At 48.0% G+C, this 19,406-nt stretch overlaps 1 protein-coding gene, 2 non-coding genes and 1 pseudogene across 4 annotated transcripts; 3 read left to right on the top strand and 1 right to left on the bottom strand.

The window, feature by feature from the left end:
* Positions 1-1,905: 1,905 nt before the first annotated feature.
* LOC138817054 (survival motor neuron protein pseudogene) lies at positions 1,906-11,252 on the bottom strand (annotated as a pseudogene).
* Trnaa-ugc (transfer RNA alanine (anticodon UGC)) lies at positions 4,432-4,496 on the top strand. Its single transcript has one exon. It is a non-coding gene; the product is annotated as a tRNA-Ala (tRNA).
* LOC138822388 (U6 spliceosomal RNA) lies at positions 5,308-5,414 on the top strand. The gene has a single exon (XR_011370422.1). It is a non-coding gene; the product is annotated as a U6 spliceosomal RNA (small nuclear RNA).
* On the top strand, positions 6,579-18,502 carry Atosb (atos homolog B). Of its 2 annotated transcripts, none has more exons than XM_070009361.1 (9): positions 6,579-6,693; positions 14,015-14,158; positions 14,391-15,360; positions 15,981-16,039; positions 16,179-16,284; positions 16,410-16,568; positions 16,799-16,867; positions 16,956-17,131; positions 17,243-18,502. In XM_070009361.1, exons 3-9 carry the CDS (start codon positions 14,467-14,469, stop codon positions 17,394-17,396), a joined length of 1,617 nt encoding a protein of 538 aa, XP_069865462.1. In that variant the 5' UTR covers positions 6,579-6,693; positions 14,015-14,158; positions 14,391-14,466; the 3' UTR covers positions 17,397-18,502. The 2 variants fall into 2 exon arrangements, with proteins under 2 accessions (XP_069865462.1, XP_069865464.1); XM_070009363.1 differs by lacking the exon at positions 6,579-6,693 and adding an exon at positions 11,342-11,665.
* The last annotated feature ends 904 nt before the right edge of the window (positions 18,503-19,406 follow it).

Below are 19,406 nucleotides of genomic sequence, written 5' to 3'. Positions count from 1 at the left end.
CAAGGTTCAAAGCCAGATCAGGCAGGAAAGTCCATGAGACACTGATCTTCAATTAACCACCAAAAAGGTAGCAGTGGAGCTGTGGCTCAAGTGGTGGAGTAGTAGGCTTGTGCATAAAAGTTCAGAGATAGCACCCAGATACTGTTTAAGTCCCAGGACCAGCACAAAAAGAAAAAGGGAAAAAGAGAAAGGATGGAAAGAGGGAGGAAGGAAGGAAGAAAGGAAGGGAACAAAGGAGGAAGGGAGGAAAGGAAGGAAGGAAGGAAGGGAGGGAAGGAGGGAGGGAGGGAGGGAAGGAGGGAAAGAAGGAAGTATATATTATACCACTAAAGGTACTGGGGTTGTAGGCTAGTTATAGAGCTGTTGCCTACTGTGTGCAAAGCCCTATATTTGATGCTGATAGATATTGTGGTACACATCTGTAATGTCCACTTTGAAAATAAGGCAAGAGGATTGTGAATCCGAGAACTTTTTTCTGATAATAATAATAATAAGGCAAATCACAGAGTAGGAAAAGATATTTGCAATATCTAGAATCATATGTAACTCTACAAAAGCTCACTACAAATAGGAAAAAAAAGAAAGAAAAGAAAACCAAAAGGGAAGAAATGAGCCAAGGACCTGATCAGACAAGTCACACAAAAAGAAAACCATGAATTTAAAAGCACGCCAAGGAGGTAACCAATTTCAATAGAAATCAGAAGACTAGGGCTGGGAATATGGCCTAGTGGTACAGTGCTTGCCTAGCATGCATGAAGCCCTGGGGTTCGATTCCTCAGTACCACATACACAGAAAATGCTGGAAGTAATATAACACCTGTTATATTAAAAACAAATCCTTGCTTAAAAAAAGAAATCAGTATTTCAGAGGAAATACTTAAGCCCTTATTAACTTCTCCCTAATCTCATTCTCTTCTTTCTTGCCCATCTTTTCTGTTTCTAGAACTACTATAAAAGTTGATATTTATTTTTCAATGCATTCAAATTGTGTACATGTATTTGGACATACATCTAGGGGCAGAATTTCTGACTCACAGGGCATGTATAAATTCAGCTTCAGTAGATCTTGCCAACATGTTTTCTAAAATTTTTTAAATAGGTCCAACTCCTGTTGCAATATATGAGAGATCTAGTTTCTCTTGATGTCAATCTTTTTAGTTTTAGCAATATTCTAGTATAGTAGTACTGCATTGAGTCTTCTGTTGTACTCTTCTGATTTATTTTTTAAATTTTAATATTAATTTTTTTGTCGGTCATAGGGCTTGAACTCTGGGCCTGGATGCGGTCCCTGATCTCTTCAGCTCAAAGCTAGCACTCTACCACTTGAGCCACACTTCTAACTCCACTTTTTTTTGGCGGGGGAGGGCAGTCCCAGAGCTTGAACTCAAGGTTTAGGCTCTGTCCCTGAGCTTCTTTGTGCTCAAGGCTAGTGCTCTACCACTTGAGCTACAGTGTCACTTCCAGCTTTTTGTGAGTAGTTTATTGAGATAAGAGTCTAACCAAGTCTTCTGCCTGGACTGGTTTTGCACCTCGATCCTCAGATCTCAGCCTCTTAAGTAGCTAGGATTACAGATGTGAACTACTGGTGCCCAGCTAGCCTCATTTTTTTTTTTTTTTGGTTGGTTGTGGGGCTTGAACTCTGGGCTTGAGCGCTGTCCCTGTGCTCTTCAGCTCAAGGCGAGCGCTCTACCACTTGAGCCACAGCACCACTTCCAGTTTTCTAGTGGTTTTTATTGGAGATAAGAGTCTCATGGACTTTCCTGCCTGAGCTGACTTTGAACCTCGATCCTCAGATCTCAGCCTCCTGAGTAGCTAGAATTACAGATGTAAGCCACCAGCTCCCAGCTACTTTTTTTTTTAATGGGTTTTTTTAAGGTTTCAAAAATTTTTATTTTACTTTGAAAGGCGTTAATAAAAAGCTTAACGTATTTACTAAGTTGCAATTATACAAAGTGCTGAATCACAAATTTAACAGACCAACTCATGTCTTGAACATAACCTTTGAGTTTCTTTCAAGCACTCACATTTCCATTGTTTAGTTACTCTCACTGACTGCCCCAAGAACACCACTGGTCCTAACATGGACACTCTGGAACAGGGGAAGATGCTGATGCTGATATCCGCTGCCTCCTGTCCATGAAGATAACCAGGAGACTTCTGTTCATATTTCCAGGGAATATCACCACCATTCTCAATTGAAATGTGAGCTCCTCCCTTCTTTTTGATTTTGTCTGAAACCCATGTAATAGCCAGTGTGGTAGCCACTCATGTACCATGAGATTAACATACTTCCCAGAGCATCAGTGTCATCAAGAGAATCTGGACATATGGGAGGTGGGGGGGGGGAATTATTGGTGGTCCGCAAGGAAATGGAGGCATCCAGCATGACAGGAAGTGGGGTGGTGGAGGTGGTGGTGGTGGGCCATTGAATTTTAGACCTGGCTTTCCTGGTCCCAATCCTGATCCTGGCATTGGGGGTGGTGGAGGGGGAAAAGAGTTCCATGGAGCAGCTTTTGACTTATTGTTATTTAGTTTACTTCCAGGAGACCTGGAGCTTTCACTTTCATCTGTTGAAACTTGACTGTCATGTTCATTCGCCTGAGCATCCTGTTCTGTATTATTTGCTACTTCAGAGGTTGGGGAAAGTAAATCAGATAGGCTTTGTTCCTCTCTATTTCCATATCCAGTGTATACCACCACACAGGTTCCTCTCTTTAAATCAACTGAAGCAATGGTAGCTGGGTAAATGCAGCCATCTTCTGACCAAATAGCAGAACATTTGTCACCAACCTTCCACTGTTTCAAGGGAGTTGTGTTATTCTTCCTTTGACTTTTATTCTTCTTAATGGGTTTTCTTCTTGGGGTGCTTTTTGGCTTATCTGGAGTTTCACAAATGTCACCATTCTTTAAAGCATGCTTAAAGGAAGCCACAGCTTTATCATACGCTTTTATAAATGCTGTATCATCCCAGATGTCAGAATCATCACTCTGGCCCGTGCCACGCCGGAACAGCACCGAATCTTCCTGCTCCGAGATGCCGCCGCCACCGCCTTTAATGGTTATTTAGAAGACAGAGTTTCTGTCCAGATTGGCCTCAAACTTTAATCCTCTGTATCTCAGCCCCTTCAATAGCTAGGATTACTGGTGTGACCCATGAGTACTGGCTAAAATATTAATTTATTTAACAAGGAATTTGAGAATCAGGATATGGTGGCCCAATCTCCTAATCCCAGCACTCCAGAAGCTAAGGCAAAAGAATGAAGTTAGAGCCTACCTGTAATAATCTATGCTATAAAGTGAGACCAAGTCTAAAAAGAAAAACTTTCAAGGTCATCAACCCCCCCCAAAAAAAGAAAGTTTGAGAGACTGTCATAACCAACAGAAGGAAAATATGATGACTGTGTCTAACATGCTAGTCTGGGTCAGATTCTAGCATAAAAAAAAAAAAAGACAAGGATGGGCAATGGTGGCTCATGCCTGCAATCCTATTCAGTAGGCCGAGATCCCAGAATCACCATTTGAAGCAATCCTGGGCAGGAAGTCAATGAGACTCTTATCACCAATTAACCACCAAAAAGCCAGAAATGGAACTGTGGTTAAAATGGTAGAGTGCCTGCCTTTAACAAAAGAGCTTAGGGACATTGTCTAGGCTCTGTGTACAAGCCCCATTACCAGCACAAAAAGAAAACAAAAAAGACATAAGATAAAGACTAAGGAAATCTGTATAAAATGTGGGACTTTAGTCAATGACAAAATTGGTTCATTAATTGAACAAATGAGCCAGGTGCTGGTAGCTCATGCCTGTAATCCTAGCTACTCAGCAGGTAGAGATTTGAAGATTATGGTTCAAAGCCATCCTGGGTAAAAAATCCATGAGACTATTATCTCCAATTAACCCAAAAGCCAGAAGTATAAGTGTAGCTACAGTGGTAGAGTGACAGCTTTGAGCAAAACAGCCAAGCAAGAGTGCAAGGCCCTGAATTCAAGTCCTATACTGGCATGCGCGCGCGTACACACACACACACACACACACACACACACACACAAAATTGGCCAAATGAATGACATAGTGTAAAATGATGATAATAGGGGAAACTAGGTGTGGAGTACACTTAGAAATTCTGTACTATCTTCACAAATTTTCTGTAAATCTAAAAAAAATTCCAAAATTTAAAGTATTCTGGCTTGGGGCCGGGGGTGGGGTGGGGTGGGGATGGACATGGTGTCTGCTACCGACCCAGCCTGGACTTCAACTGCCCATCTTCCTGTGTCAGCCTTCCCAGTACTGTCATTACAGCTTGTAAATAGCCAAAATTCAGAGACCAGCTTGTTTTACCCTTGTGTTTTTTTCCAGCAAACAGAACTCTAACGACTTGATCTGGGATTATATAGCTATGTTTATCTGTCTAAACTAATTCCTGGGGCTGGGAAGGTGGCTCAGTGGTAGAGCACATGCCTTGCATGCATGAGGCCCTGGGTTCGATTCCCCAGCACCACATAAGCAAAAAGAAAAAATGCCAGAAGTGGCGCTGTGGCTCAAGTGGTAGAACACTAGCCTTGAGCTGAAGGGCTGAGGGATAGTGCCCAGGCCCAGAGTTCAGGCCCCACGACTGGACCTAAAAAAAAAAAAAAAAAAAGAAATCTTGTATTTGGGCTGGGAAGGTAGCTCAGTGGTAGAGCACTTGCCTTGCATGCCTGAGGCCCTGAGTTCGATTCCTCAGCACCACATAAGCAAAAAGCAAAAAGCCGGAAGTGGCGCCGTGGCTCAAGTGGTAGAGCGCTAGCTCTGAGCTGAAGAGCTGAGGGACAGCGCCCAAGCCCAGAGTTCAGGCCCCATGACCGGACCCAAAAAAAATAAAAAATTAAAATAAACTAATTCCTTCTGGACAGAGAACTTTTTTCTTTCTTTTTTACTAACATATTATTAGTATTGACTAGTTTATTGTATCTACTCACATAGGGTCACAGAGGGTAACGAATCTGAGTTTTCAAGAGCTTGATTCAGGGGGACCGATCTCATCTGCTTTTCTAAGAGGCCACACATAAATTCTGAATCTTAATTCACTTATTCTGCAAGTGTCCTGTACTGCCATCTACCGATATCTGCAAAGCAAGGACAGCCCTACTGTATCTCCTGGCGAGGGGGAGGAGAAGAGGCAGAGAGTCAAGAACTAACAGCACAACACTGATGTGTTTGTGGTTAGCTGCTATTGGGGGAGCTGAGATCTGAAGACTGTGTCTCAAAACCAGCACAGGCAGAAAACTCCATGAGATTTATTTCCAAATGCCCATCAAAAAAAAATCTGGGTGCTCGCTTTGGCAGCACATATACTAAAATTGGAACAATACAGAGAAGATTAGTATGGCCCCTGCGCAAGGATGACACACAAATTTGTGAAGCGTTCCATATTTTTAATGCACTCGTTATCTTGCCCATGTAATTGTAACCCCTCTGTATGGTATTTTCACAATAAAAAAAAATCTAGAAGTTGAGTTGTGATTCAAGTAGTGAAGCACTTACCTTCAGCAAAAACACCAAGCTCCAGACTCAGTTCAAATTCCACTACACACACACACACACACACACACACACACACCACAGCACACAAATACCAAAACATATTTGTCACATAGTGCACAATATACCTATATAGCTATTCTAACCAAAAATACCTAATTTTCTCCGGAAATTTCAGTCCCACCACCACCCAGTATCCATATTTGTATGTGTAAAATTCACAGTTCTGCCAAGCGCCAGTGGTTCATGCCTGTAGTGGTAGCTACTCAGGAGGCTGAGAGCTGAGGATAGCGGCTCTAAGCCACCCAGGGCAGAAAAGTCCGTGAGACTCGTCTCTCCAATTAATCACAGAAATAGCCAGAAGTGGTAGAGCGCTAGCCTGGAGCAAAAGGAGCTCAGGAACAGTGCCCAGGCCCAGGACAGGCAAAAAGTAAAAATAAAAATAAATCACAGTTCTCTTCCCTGACCCATCCCAATTGGAATAGACATAGCTCTTATTGTCTATTCCAGAACCCACAGCCTACCGCACGAAGTAGGCTTTAGAAACAGCTCAGACCCACAAACCCGAAATCCCAGTGCTCGATTCCTCCATTTTCACAAATCCCTGAGATTCCTTGCTCAGCCTTGCAAACCTCGCCTCCCGCCCCCACCCTCGCTCCATTATGGCAAATGCTAAATCAGATGTCCCTACAAAGAAAAGTTTCGAGTTTTATAGGCATCTCATAGCAGTAAGAAATCATGCAAGGTGGCACACTTCCAGAATCTCTCAGGGAGATTAGCAGGTGGAGGCAGAAGAATCGCAAATTGTAGGACAGCCTGAATAAGACTCTGAGAAGAGACAAAGGAAGATAGGTAAGAGGAGGGAAAAGAAGAGATAAACGAGAAGAGAAAGGAGAGAGAGGAGAGAGAGAGAGAGAGAGATCTAGAAAGAACACCAGGCTTGGGCTTGCACTTTGCGCCCAGCTCCTCCTCCCCCCTCCCCCATCCTGCCAGTTTGGGCCTTGCAGCTGGCCAACGAAGGCCCCGCCCTTCTCGACCTGTCATCACAGAAGCCGCACGTGGCCGGGGTGGGACCTCAGGCGACCTACAGCTAACACTTTGTCTCCTCCGTCATCCATTGGGGCCACCGCCACCAATCAGAGCCAGTGGATCGGGGCTGGAGCCAGTGCGTCCGGGTGAGGCCCCGCGAGAAGGGGCGGAGAGAAGAAAAGCCTCTGGGATGGGAGGGGGCGTGTGGGGGACAAGATTTGGCTAACATTCTGCTAGGCTGGAATTCGAGGGGGCGGGTCCTCGCGAAGGTGGGGGGAGGGGGAGGAGACAAACCGGAGGGGGTCAAGGGGTGAGGCTTAGGGAAAGCGGAGGATCCTGGGGAAATGCAAAGAAAACGAAAGGGGCGGAGTCGCTGGTGGGCGTGGCTTTGGCACCAGAGGAGGAGCCTGAGGGATTAAAGAAATGAGGAAAGGGGACTAGCGGGAGAAAAGGTGGGAGCTGGGACCAAGGAGGGGGGCGGGGCGTTGCGAGGGCGGGGCTCGGACCAAAGGGGCGAGGTTTGCAGGCCCAGGCTTGAACTAGGGCTGCTCAGTCACTGTCCCAACCCATTACCTCCTCAAGGGCTACAGGACTCACGGAACCGCAGGTGTGGGGCGGGGAGGTGAGGAAGAAGGGGCCAGGACGAGAGTGGGCTTGGGGAAAGACGAGGAGAGGTGGGATGCACCGGTAGAGCAAAGGGTGTGGAGACTGCTGTAGAAAGGAGACAAGGAGTTGGGGAAGCAGTTAGGGGCTCAAAGTGTGAGCGAAGAGGTGTATTTTCTGGGGGCTCTGGTAGGGGGAAGGGTGGCAGCGCTCTGTGGAGGTAGGGGTGCAGCGTTAGAGGGTGGGGTGCTTTGTGCTGTGGAGAGTTGGAAGCGATACTTGAGGGGATTTGGAGGCACTTTGGGAAAGAGGGCTGTGTGATGGAAGTTTTGTGGTCCACTGTGTAAGAGGTAAAAGCAGCTATTTGATGGAATGTGGCTGTGGGTACCTTGTGATAGGCAGGGGTTATAGGACCCCGTTAAGAGAGAGAACCCCGTTATTTGAGTAACAGTCAAGGGCATTGTAAGGACTCCGGGAAGACATTTGTGTTTTGTATTCTATGAGGGTGCTGGAATTAGTGGGTGAAGAAGCTAGTCTGTTGTGCTCCTGGCTGCTCACTTTCTAACTCTACCTTCCTGCTTGATTACTCAAGACAGCAGCCAGGCCCTGCTTGCCACCAGAGTTTGTCTCCTTAACTGTCTCCTACGTTGACTTTGAATCCGTCTGGCTAAGACTGGGGTTTCTTCCCCTTACTGAAGTCCCTGAGGGTAGTAAGGACCCTTCTGCCACTGGGTTCCTGTCAACCCCCCCCCCCCTGGATAGGATAGTTCCTGTTCCTCCTAGAAGGCTGCCTTGGTCTCTGTCCCCTCCTCCCCCACTTTGCCCTGCCCTGTGCTATGGGTGTGCTCATTTCCACTTCCTTCCTCACCCAGGGGCCTGGCCTGGTTCTTGCCTGTCTGGGAACCTGTGCCCTGTCCTGGACTCTGGACTCTATAGTTAGAGACGACCCTACTAACCCTCTGATCCACCCCATTTCTACCACCGAGGTCTTTGCCAACAGACTCAATTGACTAGTAACTATTTTATCACTTGTCAAAAACTAGTTTTCCCTCCCCTTATCTCCCCCTGGTTGGAGAATTCTATGGAATTCAAAAGTTCTGGGGGTTTCTGGAAGGAGAGTAGGAGAAAGTATTGAGACTCTTTGGTGTATATTTTAAGAGGTGGGCCACTATTCTAAACTGAACCTGGGAAGGGACATTAGTTTCAGCTGCAGATTGAGAAGGAAGAGGGAAGAATGTGGCTCCCCACATTTCAGGCTTAGAAATTGAGAATAGGAGCTAGTCCCCCTTGGGAGCGTCTCTGATCCCCCAAGGAGACTCAATGTAGTTTCAGAGTTCTTTTTTCCTCTAGGCTGGCTGGGAGAAGGATGAAGAAGTCCCTGCTATCCTACTGAATGAGGGTCACAGTGTTGTTGAAAGGGGCCGCAAGCCAGCCTCCTCACACTTCACCCAGTAGCTTAGATACTGCCTGGGGAAGTAGGGGGTGGGGGGGAGGGAGGTGTAACTGAGGCCACACAAAGCCTTGGGGTAGAGTGGGGTAAAGGAAGGCTGGCTGAAGCCTTTTGAAGAGGATCTGATTGCTATGGTAACACTGCTTTCTAGCGCTGTCTCCTGTCTGAGAAAGGGAGGGCCTAGGGCAGACACATTAGCTTCCTCAGGACTGGGGCATTTTGTATGAGTGGGTGGGACCTAAGAGGTAGCCCTTGCTGTGCAGAGGCTGAAGTATATAATAGCTTTTCTGCTTTGGTGCAGGCAATTGAGCATTTAGATGCTTGAGCACATCCTCAGAGATGCATATGAATGCACAAAAACTATGAAAATTATAAGGCCAGTGTCATGGAGGCCCTCAGTGGTCATTGTTTATATGGAAACTCACATTTTACAGATTCAGAAATCTTTAGCTTAAGAAACTAATTCCCCAGGTTTCAAAGTAAAAGAGCAGAAGTGACTATCCAGATCTCTAGACTGTTATTCACCACTCTAAGACGCATTGTTTTCGTTATAATTTTTTTTCAGTGTCTATTATGTTCCAGGCTCTGTAAGATTTTGACTCTGGGAATATAGCATGAAAGAAAAGAGTTGTTCCTCTCATGGAGCTTCCATTCTAACAGGGGAGAAAGAAATTGTGTGTATGTTTGTGAGAAAGGGGAGTGGACTGGTCAGCTGGTGATAACTATTTTTTTTAAAAGATGAGTCAGGCCTGGTGGAACATGTGTATAATCCCAGTACTCAGGAACCTGAGGAAGGGGGATTTTTAGTTTGAGGTTAGCCTGGGACACCTAGCAAAACCTGGTAAAGAAAAATGAAAGAAAAATCCATGAAAAGATAACACTGGAGGAGTTAGGTAAAACCTCTTGATCTGAGCTGAGTGTAATCCCAGTAGCTGTAATCCCAAGCACTTGGGATGCTGAGGCAATAAGTTTTGAGTTCAGCCAGCCTAGGATATGTTTCAATAAATAAATAAACAAACAAATAAACAAAAACCTCTTAGTTGTACCATGCTTCCTTCCCAGGCTACACTAAGGCCTGAAAGGTGTTTGATCCTCCTGGCTTTACTATTGTCCCCATGGCCCTGGTAGGAAACTAAGACCTGGATCTATGGTAATGGCAGAAAGATACAAGATAGGGTTACTAGAGGGTTATTCTTTTCCTATAGAATTCTGGTTCTCTACATGTTTTTCTAGTAAGTGTTTACCAAGGTAAATGGGTTCTTATATTGCTATTCTGCAGTTTTGCTTTTGGGTGTTGAGAATTTCCTCAATCTTGTTCCTTAGTATTAGGAATCAGCAATGAAGTCAGTCCAAGGCTGGGTTCTTTTTTGTCTTTTTTCCCTCTTCTAAGATGAGGAGAAGGAAAGCTGAAACTATTGCTTGACTCTTCTAAGTGTGGAGCACAAACAGGAAATGCGGAAGGGAAGCCTCTTTTTGCTCTTCAGTGGACACCTGATGCCCCTGGGGGTGGGGGTGGGTGGGGCTTGCAACATAGGCAAGGCCAAAACAAGAACCTAGGCCCTTAATTGGTCTCTAAATTATGGAAAGAATTATTCTCTTGGTTCTGATGTTTGTCTCTTGCTTTCTGTTAATGTCAGAAGGGGTGGGGAGGGGGAAAAGCCTGGTTATCTGACTTGGAGACAACCTGACATGCTGACAAGACAGCAAGGTAGACAAGGCCACCCATTCTCTTAGCTTATGTCTACAGCAGCTGCTCTGAAAAGGGGCCTTTAAATGCCCAATTATTGCAAAGATTCCATCATTATGGTCATTTAAAAAATGGAATGACAATAGTTAGAGATGCTAGTTCTGCTGCCTTTTGATTTAGCTGTATCTGGGCTGGGCCTGGGGCCCAGTGACTCAGGGAGAGGGTGGAGAGTTTCGAGGGAGCTGTGAGTCATGAAAATCAGCTCCATCTCAATAGTTGGTCTCATTTCCCCCACTCTGGGCAGAAGCCCTCCTATCCCACTTCCTAAGGTTCTCAGCCTCCTTGAACAGAAGCCTTTGAATAAAGAGTGTTAGGAAAAGAAATGGGACACCTTGATCTCAGAGTAGGAGTTCAGAATTTTGAAGAATAATACCAGAGTCCCTGAAATTAAAATGTATCCCTACCTCAGGAGCCCTTGGAACACTTCTAACAAAGACAAAAAACATCAAATAGCCATTAAGAAAAGGAAGAATATGATTTCTCAGTATGAATAGAGATGGAGCACACACCCTCGCCTTTTTTTCTGCGCTCTGGTATGAAGGAAACTTCCTAGGATCCAGCTGGCTGGGAGCTTAGGCTGGAATGTAAGGAGGTGAATGAGTGTGGGGACATTTGGGTTTGAATCCGGTATGAAAAAAGCAAGCTGACTGAGAGCTGTTGAATTGTGTCTAGGGCTTCCAAGTGGGGGAGGAGGGTTGAGAAATAGGAGGCTTATGCCTTTGAAGGAGTTAAATGGCCAGGCGGAGAGTTGCTTGGACTCTGGCAGGTGTGGAGTTAAGGAGATGGGCGTGGCGATATTGGGCAGGCCTGTCCCCTTCTGGGCCAATAGGTGTGCGCCTCTTGGAGAGGGCGTGACTCACACTTGCCGCTGCAAGGAGGCCGGCCGGCTCTGAGCCAATGAGCATGGTTGCTGCCCAAGGAGGGTGTGGTCTGAGGGGGGCGTGGCGGCCGTGGTTGCCGCGGCGGGGGTGGTGGGGCGCTGGGCGGGGCGGGCGGCCCCATCAGCTGGTAGGAAATGGCCTGTGAGTCAGAGGGGCAGCCGAGTCTGCGGCGCGGAGCCTGGGCGGCCCCGGGGAGGGACCGTAGTGGGGAGGGGCGCAGTAGCCGCCGGGGGGCTGCAGACGCCAGGGCCCGCTAGTGTTGCACACGAAGCTGTTTAGAGAAGAACCTAGCAGAGCAGGGCTCTCAGCCTGAGCCACCCTTTGTCTGGGTTGGGGGGCCCGTGACAGGGAGGACTGGGGATCCGAGGGGTGGGACCGGGACGGGACGGAAGGGCCCGGAGCAGCGGCCACCGCAGAGGAGCCAATTTGGGAGCGGGGTGAGTGTGTGCTAGAGGAAAATAGTAGAACTCTGAAGCCCCGGTAGGATATGGGGCCTGTCCCAGGCAGTGAAGAGGAAAGGACCTGGGAAGCTAAGCTGGGGGTGGGGGATCAACCAAAACAAGGAATCCAGACGCCAAGGTGAGTGTGATGGGCTTAGTTTGGAGGGGTTGCTGGGGTCTGCGCCCTCTTATTAAAGGTGAAGGGCCGTAGGAGAGGAGCTCTCAAAAGAGTTGAGGAGGGCAGACCCTGACTTTACCCATGGTGGTGGTGGTCTGCGGGAACAGCCACCTTAGCATGTGTGGACATGCATAGGGACAAAATGTAGAGCATCTAGTGTATTACTACTGTCTGCTGCACAGGATGAGGTAGGAAGCACATGGATAGGAATTTCTTTAAGTCTCCTTTGTCAGGGTGAAAATGGGTATCCTTTATACTGAGGAGCAGGGGAGGATGAGCCTAGTAGATCTACCTATACTCACTTCTCCTACTGCCCAGGCCTAGCAAGTATCTGAGGGTAGACCCCATTGTATTCTGGGACTTGTTGTTTTTGCTAGCCTTGCTACCTGGCATGTTGGGAACTGTAGTCCTTGCCAGCTACAGCCTGGCACAGCTGTTTGATGCCAACTGCTGCCCACCCCCTGGACAGAGGGCGAGGTTTGGCCTATCTTTCCCTGCCCCCCACCCCAGTCCTGCCCCATGAGTCAGCTTGAAGCCATGGTCTAAAGCCAGACTGGCTGGGTGGCAGGGGAAGTCTTAAGAGTGTCTTGTTGACAGGGCAGGAACTGAGGATAATAAGTAGATGCCAGGCATGCTAGGGTCATGTAGGGCATCATGTCATCACCTGGCTGCCCCAAGGCAAGGGCTCAAGAGGGTGGCTGTGATGACCCAGAAGTGGTACTAAGGAAAATGCCCTTCCTGAACCTGTATGACTTGGATGGAGGAAAGGAAGGGTAAAGTGAAGGCATACCACACATTGCCATTAGTGCTTTGTCCTTTCCAGCCATCCTAACTACTGAAAATGTTCAGAATTTGCTTAGGGATTTTAATTCCAATGAAGACATGGTGAACTGAGTGTGTGATGAAGGGAATAATTGGCGTAAGAGAGCTTTTCAGTCCCTGAGTGTAAATGTGCTCTTTCTCCTGGCCTCCTACCCCCACATCTGTTGTTGCTGATTTTCCCTGTAGAACTAATCTCTCTGCTTTTCCCAACCGGGGAATTTTTATCTGCACTGTTACCCAGTTCCCCAGAGCTTTCATTCTATTTTTTTTTTGAGTCCTACTATGCACTTTTTCCTATGTTTGGAGATATATAGAGGAGTGGCACCTGTGATCTGGACTAAACAATACTTCACATAGATGAGGTTTCAGAGGGTGCAATGTTTTGGTCTGGAGTGGAAAGCAGACTGTAATCCCAGAGTTCTGAGATTACAAGTGTGTACCACCTAACCCATTTAAGGGCATTATGGATGGCAGGCAGCATAAGTTATTGCCCAAAGGAGAAGGCACACCCTGAGGGCAGTTGGCATCCAACTTGACAGTCTCCTCCCCCTAGTATTGCTTCCTAAGGGTGACATAGTCCACAAAGCCCATTTTGTGTCCTAGCAGAAAAGCAGTGGTTTGGGTTTTGTGGGTGTTGGTTGTACATTGGGGGAGGGACATGGAGGGATACTTGCTTCCAGTTGACTGCAAGTTTCTTCCTTATCTCTAGTTTGCAGGGTGTGGGGGGAGGGGGAGGCACTGGAAAGTGAGTCTGGCAGTGCCCCTGTCTCCTCCCACTTGTTTTTGGTTGGATTTGTTGGCTCTTGTTAAAAAGACAGATTGCTGAGGGCTATTGTGAGTTCAAGGCTGAAGGGCTGGCTTTTAGCTGATCTGAGGTTTGTACCTTTGTGGAGTATGTGATGGGGTATGATGTGTGTCTGCCAGATCTCTGCCCTTAGCACTTTGGGGTAGCACTTGTCCCTTTGGAGATAGACTTGGGAAGAAGTTGTGGCCTTGAGTAAGAGAGCTGAATTATTGCCCCAGCCACCTTCTATCTGGCCTGGTCTCTTTGATCTTGAGGTTATCTCATCTCCCAAGATGGTGACTCTGACAAGGGGTGCCTCCTGCCTAAATTTTCCTTTCACATCCTTACTCCCTTGAACCAAGATCTGTTTTTCTGTGACTCTTTAGGCTGCTCAGCTCTTAGCACCTGAGCTCTGAATCCTGAGCCTGCCCCTTCTGTTTTTGAAGAGATGGTCACTTGGGAGGAGGATGCCCTGAAGTATATACTCTATGAACCCATGATCAGGAAAGGCCTTACAACTGACTCTGGGGATCCTGGTTTATGTCTGTTCTTCTCTCCTTAGGGTCCAGCTGAGCCCAGGAGCTGCACGGAATGGTGGCAGTCACCTTGCCAGTGCAGCGGGCATGGACCAGACTGCAACCTAGGGGATCAAGGCATCAGTCAGGAAGAGGGGACATACGGCTAGACTTGACACCTCTTCATCGGGGTAAGTGCCAGGAAGAGGAAGAGAGCAATAGATCCAGTGAGAAATCTGAACTAAAAGTGCTACACTCTCAAGAGTTCTGAGAGTAGCTTCTGCATTCCCTTCATCCATCCAGGGATTTGGACACTTTCACTTTCAGGAATCCCTCAAGGTCATTTCTTTAAGCTAGGCGAAGAAGCTAGACGGAAGAGTCATTGATTTCCCTGACCATCTTTTTTTCTCTTCTCTTGCACAGATGTCCCCAGGCCCCCCAGCCCAGGCCCAGCATAAAGGCCGTGTGGGGGGGCCCCCCTGACCCAAGGGGGGACTTCATGCGCCACGTGCAGGCGGAGCCATCTCCATCCTCAGAACCAGAGGCTGGCCCTTCACAGCCTCCAGTCAGACAGGGGGCCCTCCAGGGTGGCCTGCTCATGGGCTACAGCCCAGCAGGGGGGGTAACATCCCCCGGGGTCTACCAGGTATCCATCTTTTCCCCTCCAGCTGGTGCCTCTGAATCTCATAGGGCTCTGAAGCGGCCAGCCCCACCCACTGAGGGTCCACGAGAGCTGAAAAGAGGCCCTGGGCTGGGGGTCAGAGAGGGATTGCCCCCTGAAGAACCATCTACTGTAGGACTACTGGGCCTAGAGGGATTGGGGCTGGGACTGGGTGTGGCCAGCCAACATTTCTCCCATCATGGCCTCTGTGTTGTGGAACAGGGAGTTAGTGCCACCTCACCTTGGACTTCAGGGGCCCGGAGTCCTCCCAGGTCCCCATCAAATGCTTCCTGCAATACTTTGCACACCAGAGACTGGGCTTCCCCTGAACCAGGGGGACAGGGGTCCCTGGGGCAGTCTCTAGGGACAGCCCCTTCAGGCCAACTGCACACACTTGACACTGATTTGCACAGTCTTGCACAAATAGGGGGTAAGAGCCCAGTGGTTGGGGTGAGAAATGGGGGCAACCTTTGGCCCAGGGAGTCCCCTGGCACTGCCAATGGGCACAGTCCCGAGCACACACCCCCTGGCCCTGGACCTCCAGGCCCCTGCCCCACCAAGCGAAGGCTGCTTCCTGCTGGAGAAGCCCCAGATATCAGCTCTGAGGATGAGGGGCCAGCCCCTCGGAGGCGCCGGGAAACCCTGGGCCATACTCTTGCTGCCAACAGTTCTGATGCCAAAGCCACACCCTTCTGGAGCCACCTGCTGCCCGGGCCCAAGGAGCCTGTTTTGGTAAGTTAGTAAAGGAGCTTATCTACTCTTTTTTGTGTGTGTGCTGGTCTTGGAGCTTGAACTCAGGACTTGGATGCTGCTCCTGAGCTTCTGTTTTGCTCAAGGCTAGCACTCTACCATTTGAGCCATAGCTCCACTTCTGACTTTTTTAGTAGTTTATTGGAAATAAGAATCTTACAGACTTTTCTGCCAGGGCTAGCTTCAAACTGCAATACTCAGATCTCAATCACCTGAGTAGTTAGGATTACAGATACAAGTCACCAGCACCCAGCAAGCTTAAGTATTCTTTTTTGTCATTGTTTTTTGGTTGGCGTGGGGCTTGAACTGAGGACCTGGGTGCTGTCCCTGGCTTTTCTGCTCAAGGCTAGGGCTCTACCACTTGGAGTCACAGCTCCCCTTCTGGTTTTCTAGTGGTTAATTGGAAAGAAGAGTTTGAGCCTCTTGAGTAGCTAGGATTACTAACAACACCACCCAGCTTAAATTAAGCTTATCTACTCTTTAAGTGGATATATGTGTGGGAAAAGGTGGAAGCCTACAGGATACAAGCTTGTGATAAGCCCCTGCCCCAGAATATATCTGGGCTTCACCTAGTCTCTTTTCCCAATCTTTCTTCTCTATAGGACCCAACAGACTGCAGTCCCATGGGACGGAGGCTGAAAGGTGCCCGTCGTCTGAAGCTGTAAGTGACCAGCTTTTCCCTCTACCCTGACCCTGAATGCTACAGTAGGGGATCTCAGGTCAGGAGCCCTAGATAGTAGTTAAGGGTGGAGTCCCAGAATCTCTCAAGCCAACTCACTGTGTGTCCCCTCCCATGCCAGGAGCTCCCTTCGAAGTCTCCGGAAGGGGCCAGGCCTGCTGAGCTCCCCCAGTGCCTCCCCCATTCCAACCCCTGCTGTCAGCCGTACCCTGCTGGGCAACTTTGAGGTAGCTTCTCTTGGACTTTGTGATTAGGGGAAACCTGGGAGGAGTGGGATAGTGAAATGTGGCTCAGTCACATTAGGAAAAGAATCGGCATTTCTCACAATGTATTTTCCCCACCATAACACCAGGAATCATTGCTTCGAGGACGCTTTGCACCATCTGGCCACATTGAGGGCTACACAGCAGAGATTGGAGCTAGTGGGTCTTACTGCCCCCAGCATGTCACGCTGCCTGTCACTGTCACCTTCTTTGATGTTTCTGAGCAAAATGCCCCGGCCCCCTTCCTGGTATGACCTGACCCCAACCCAAGTTAGCTTCTCAGAGGGGTCAGGGGCAGAGGGAGGGTAAAAAGGTATTCTTTCTATGTTCTTCCACTAGAAGTGAGTCAAGGTCAGGTGGGGGAAATTCTAGTGTGGGGCAGAGGCAAGTCCAAGGTGTGAGATCTTGGAGAGACCAATACGTAGGGCTCAGGGTTTTCCTATTTCCCACTTTGGCTAATGGTTTATGGTCTTCTTAGGGTGTCGTGGACTTGAACCCCCTGGGGAGGAAGGGTTACAGTGTGCCTAAGGTGGGCACCATCCAAGTGGTGAGTTTTCCCTGAAGGAATAGAGTGGGTATGGGAAGAGTGGAAAACAGCCTCTAGGCCCTAACAACTTTCAGTGTCTTGCCCCTAGACCTTATTTAACCCCAACCAGACTGTGGTGAAGATGTTCCTCGTGACCTTTGACTTCTCGGACATGCCTGCTGCCCACATGACCTTCTTGCGCCATCGCCTCTTTTTGGTGCCTGTGGGTGAGGAGGGAAATACTAGCCCCACCCACCGCCTCCTCTGCTATTTGCTGCACCTCAGGTAAAGACAGGACTCATAGAGAGCTTGGGAGGCCCAGATATCCTGGAATAGGATCTCTCCTTGTTTTTCTGTCATCTGGATTCTTACTTGGATCCCACTATCTTCCTACAGGTTCCGGAGCTCCCGCTCAGGCCGCTTAAGCCTGCATGGAGATATCCGCCTGCTATTTTCCCGTCGGAGCCTGGAGCTGGACACAGGGCTCCCTTATGAACTACAGGCTGTGACTGAGGCCCCCCATAATCCACGTTATTCACCTTTGCTCTGATTACCAGCACTCTTGAATCTAGGTTGGCCAAAAGCCTGCCATACTGCTCCATCCTGGACAGGGTAAACATGTGGAGAGATGGCAATAGCCCCTTTAGGCTTAAATTAAAGTCCTGGCCACACTCATACCCAAATTGATTATTTGGGAGTTTAAACCTTCTGATCCTTCCACACCCTGCCCCACTCCAGGTACTTCCATGTGCCTGTCTCCTTGGGTTTCTCAGGCCAGCTTAGGTAGAAGGGAGGAACCAGAGCCACCCTGAGATTATCCCATGTTCCCAGGCAAGTCATGCCAGCGTTAACTCCCTGTCCTGGGCAGGGGACACCTATTACTTTATTTATTTTTAATTTATAATTTATTCAAATTGGATTGCCTTGGTAACCTCCCAGACCTGATCATTGCTATTACCCCTTCTCCTTTCCCACTCTCAGATACTGCACCAACATCAGGAGTTGGAGAGGCTGTTGTGGGGGCAGGGATGAATTGCTGTCCCTCAGTTAAGGACAGAGAGTTTATTCCACAGTGACTGAGTCACTAGCCAAAGACTCAGCTTCCCCTGTCCTTCCCCATTACCTTCATTTCCCCTACCATTTGACCCATCTAAACGTCTAATTTGTGTGTGTGTGTGTGTGTATGCACACGCATACACAAGCTTGTGTTTGTGTGGTATGTATGTATGAGACAAAGCATGCATGCAGACACACACACATAGGAGTTAACTACCAATCACCTAGGGCTTCACACTCAGTTGTTCCTGCCCTCTTGCGTGTGTCTCCTTGCTTTAGAGTCCTGACTGAGGAAGGTGTCAAAGGGGCAGAGTCAGGGCTAAGGACTGGGGTGCCTCCTCTCACCTGGCCAGACTCTGATCCACCTACCTCAGCTGGGGTGAGGGATACCCCTCAAACTCAGTCATGTGGTTCCCAACTATCCCATTCTTCACTCCAGATTCTGGCCCAGCCTCAGCTCTTAAATCCTGAGGCCTGGCTGAGGGGAACAAGTGTTTGCTGAAACTTGAAGGAAAAAAAAAAAAAAAAACAAGAAAAACTGTACCTGGTACATTTTTTTTTTAGAAAAAAATAGAATAAATTCTTCTTTGAAAACTTGAACTCCTTTCTTTCTTTCTTTCTTTTCTGTTGGAGACAGGATGTGGAGGAGAGTAGAGGGCCTAATTAGAGCTAGAACTCAGCTTTCTTCCAAAGAAGTGACCAGGCCTGAGCCCTCAGGAACTTAGGATATTCCTTCTAATTTTTGTTTGTTGTTGTTTTTTTTGGTCCAGTCGTGGGGCCTGAACTCTGGGCCTGGGCACTGTCCCTGAGCTCTTCAGTTCAAGGCTAGTGCTCTACCACTTGAGCCACAGCGCCACTTCCGGCTTTTTTCTTTTTGCTTATGTGGTGCTGAGGAATCGAACCCAGGGCCTCAAGCATGCAAGGCAAGCGCTCTACCACTGAGCCACCTTCCCAGCCCCTCCTTCTAATTTTTGGAGCGTAGTCTTGTGATTTTCATATAACAAGGTTGTTGGAGAAGGTGGTTAAGTTGGATTCTTATACTGGTTCTGTTAATAACTTTAGCCTCACAGAACTTGTATGCTTTCGTGTATAAAGTGAGGGTTATGATTATACACATATGATTATACGTGTAAGATGACATACTACAAAGTTAAAGGTTAAAGCTATTGGGCTCTGAATGTAAAGGGACGAGGCCTGACAGTCTGGCTGTGAAGAAGTGGAAGAGCTGTTGGTACCTTGGGAGAAAAAAGGATGGAAAAATGTCCCCAGTCATCAGGCAAAGTTAGGTCCAGTTACCATGGCAATGTGAATGGGGTCAGTCCCCAGTGGGAGGGTTTGATACAACAGAAGGACTACAAGAAAATATCACTATGGTACCCACGGCAACGAATCAGCTTCAATCCAAGGACACTATTGTGACAGATGGGTGCGATTGTGCGCACTCATGTACACCCCCCCCCCGGATGGGGGTAAAGAACTGATGGGAGGTGTTTTTGAGTCAGCT

Source organism: Dipodomys merriami, unplaced genomic scaffold, assembly GCF_024711535.1.
Source record: "Dipodomys merriami isolate MVZ:Mamm:240054 unplaced genomic scaffold, mDipMer1.0.p SCAF_11, whole genome shotgun sequence".
NCBI lineage: Eukaryota > Metazoa > Chordata > Mammalia > Rodentia > Heteromyidae > Dipodomys > Dipodomys merriami.
Note: the sequence above shows the minus strand (reverse complement) of the source record. Positions and strands in the feature narration are given on the sequence as shown.

Excerpts from the sequence above, each read along its gene's own strand:
- Atosb (XM_070009361.1), top strand. The coding sequence starts at position 14,467 with ATGCGCCACGTGCAGGCGGAGCCATCTCCATCCTCAGAACCAGAGGCT. Across the intron at positions 15,361-15,980 it reads GGCCCAAGGAGCCTGTTTTG|GACCCAACAGACTGCAGTCC; the intron begins GTAAGTTAGTAA and ends TCTTCTCTATAG. Across the intron at positions 17,132-17,242 it reads TGCTATTTGCTGCACCTCAG|GTTCCGGAGCTCCCGCTCAG; the intron begins GTAAAGACAGGA and ends ATCTTCCTACAG.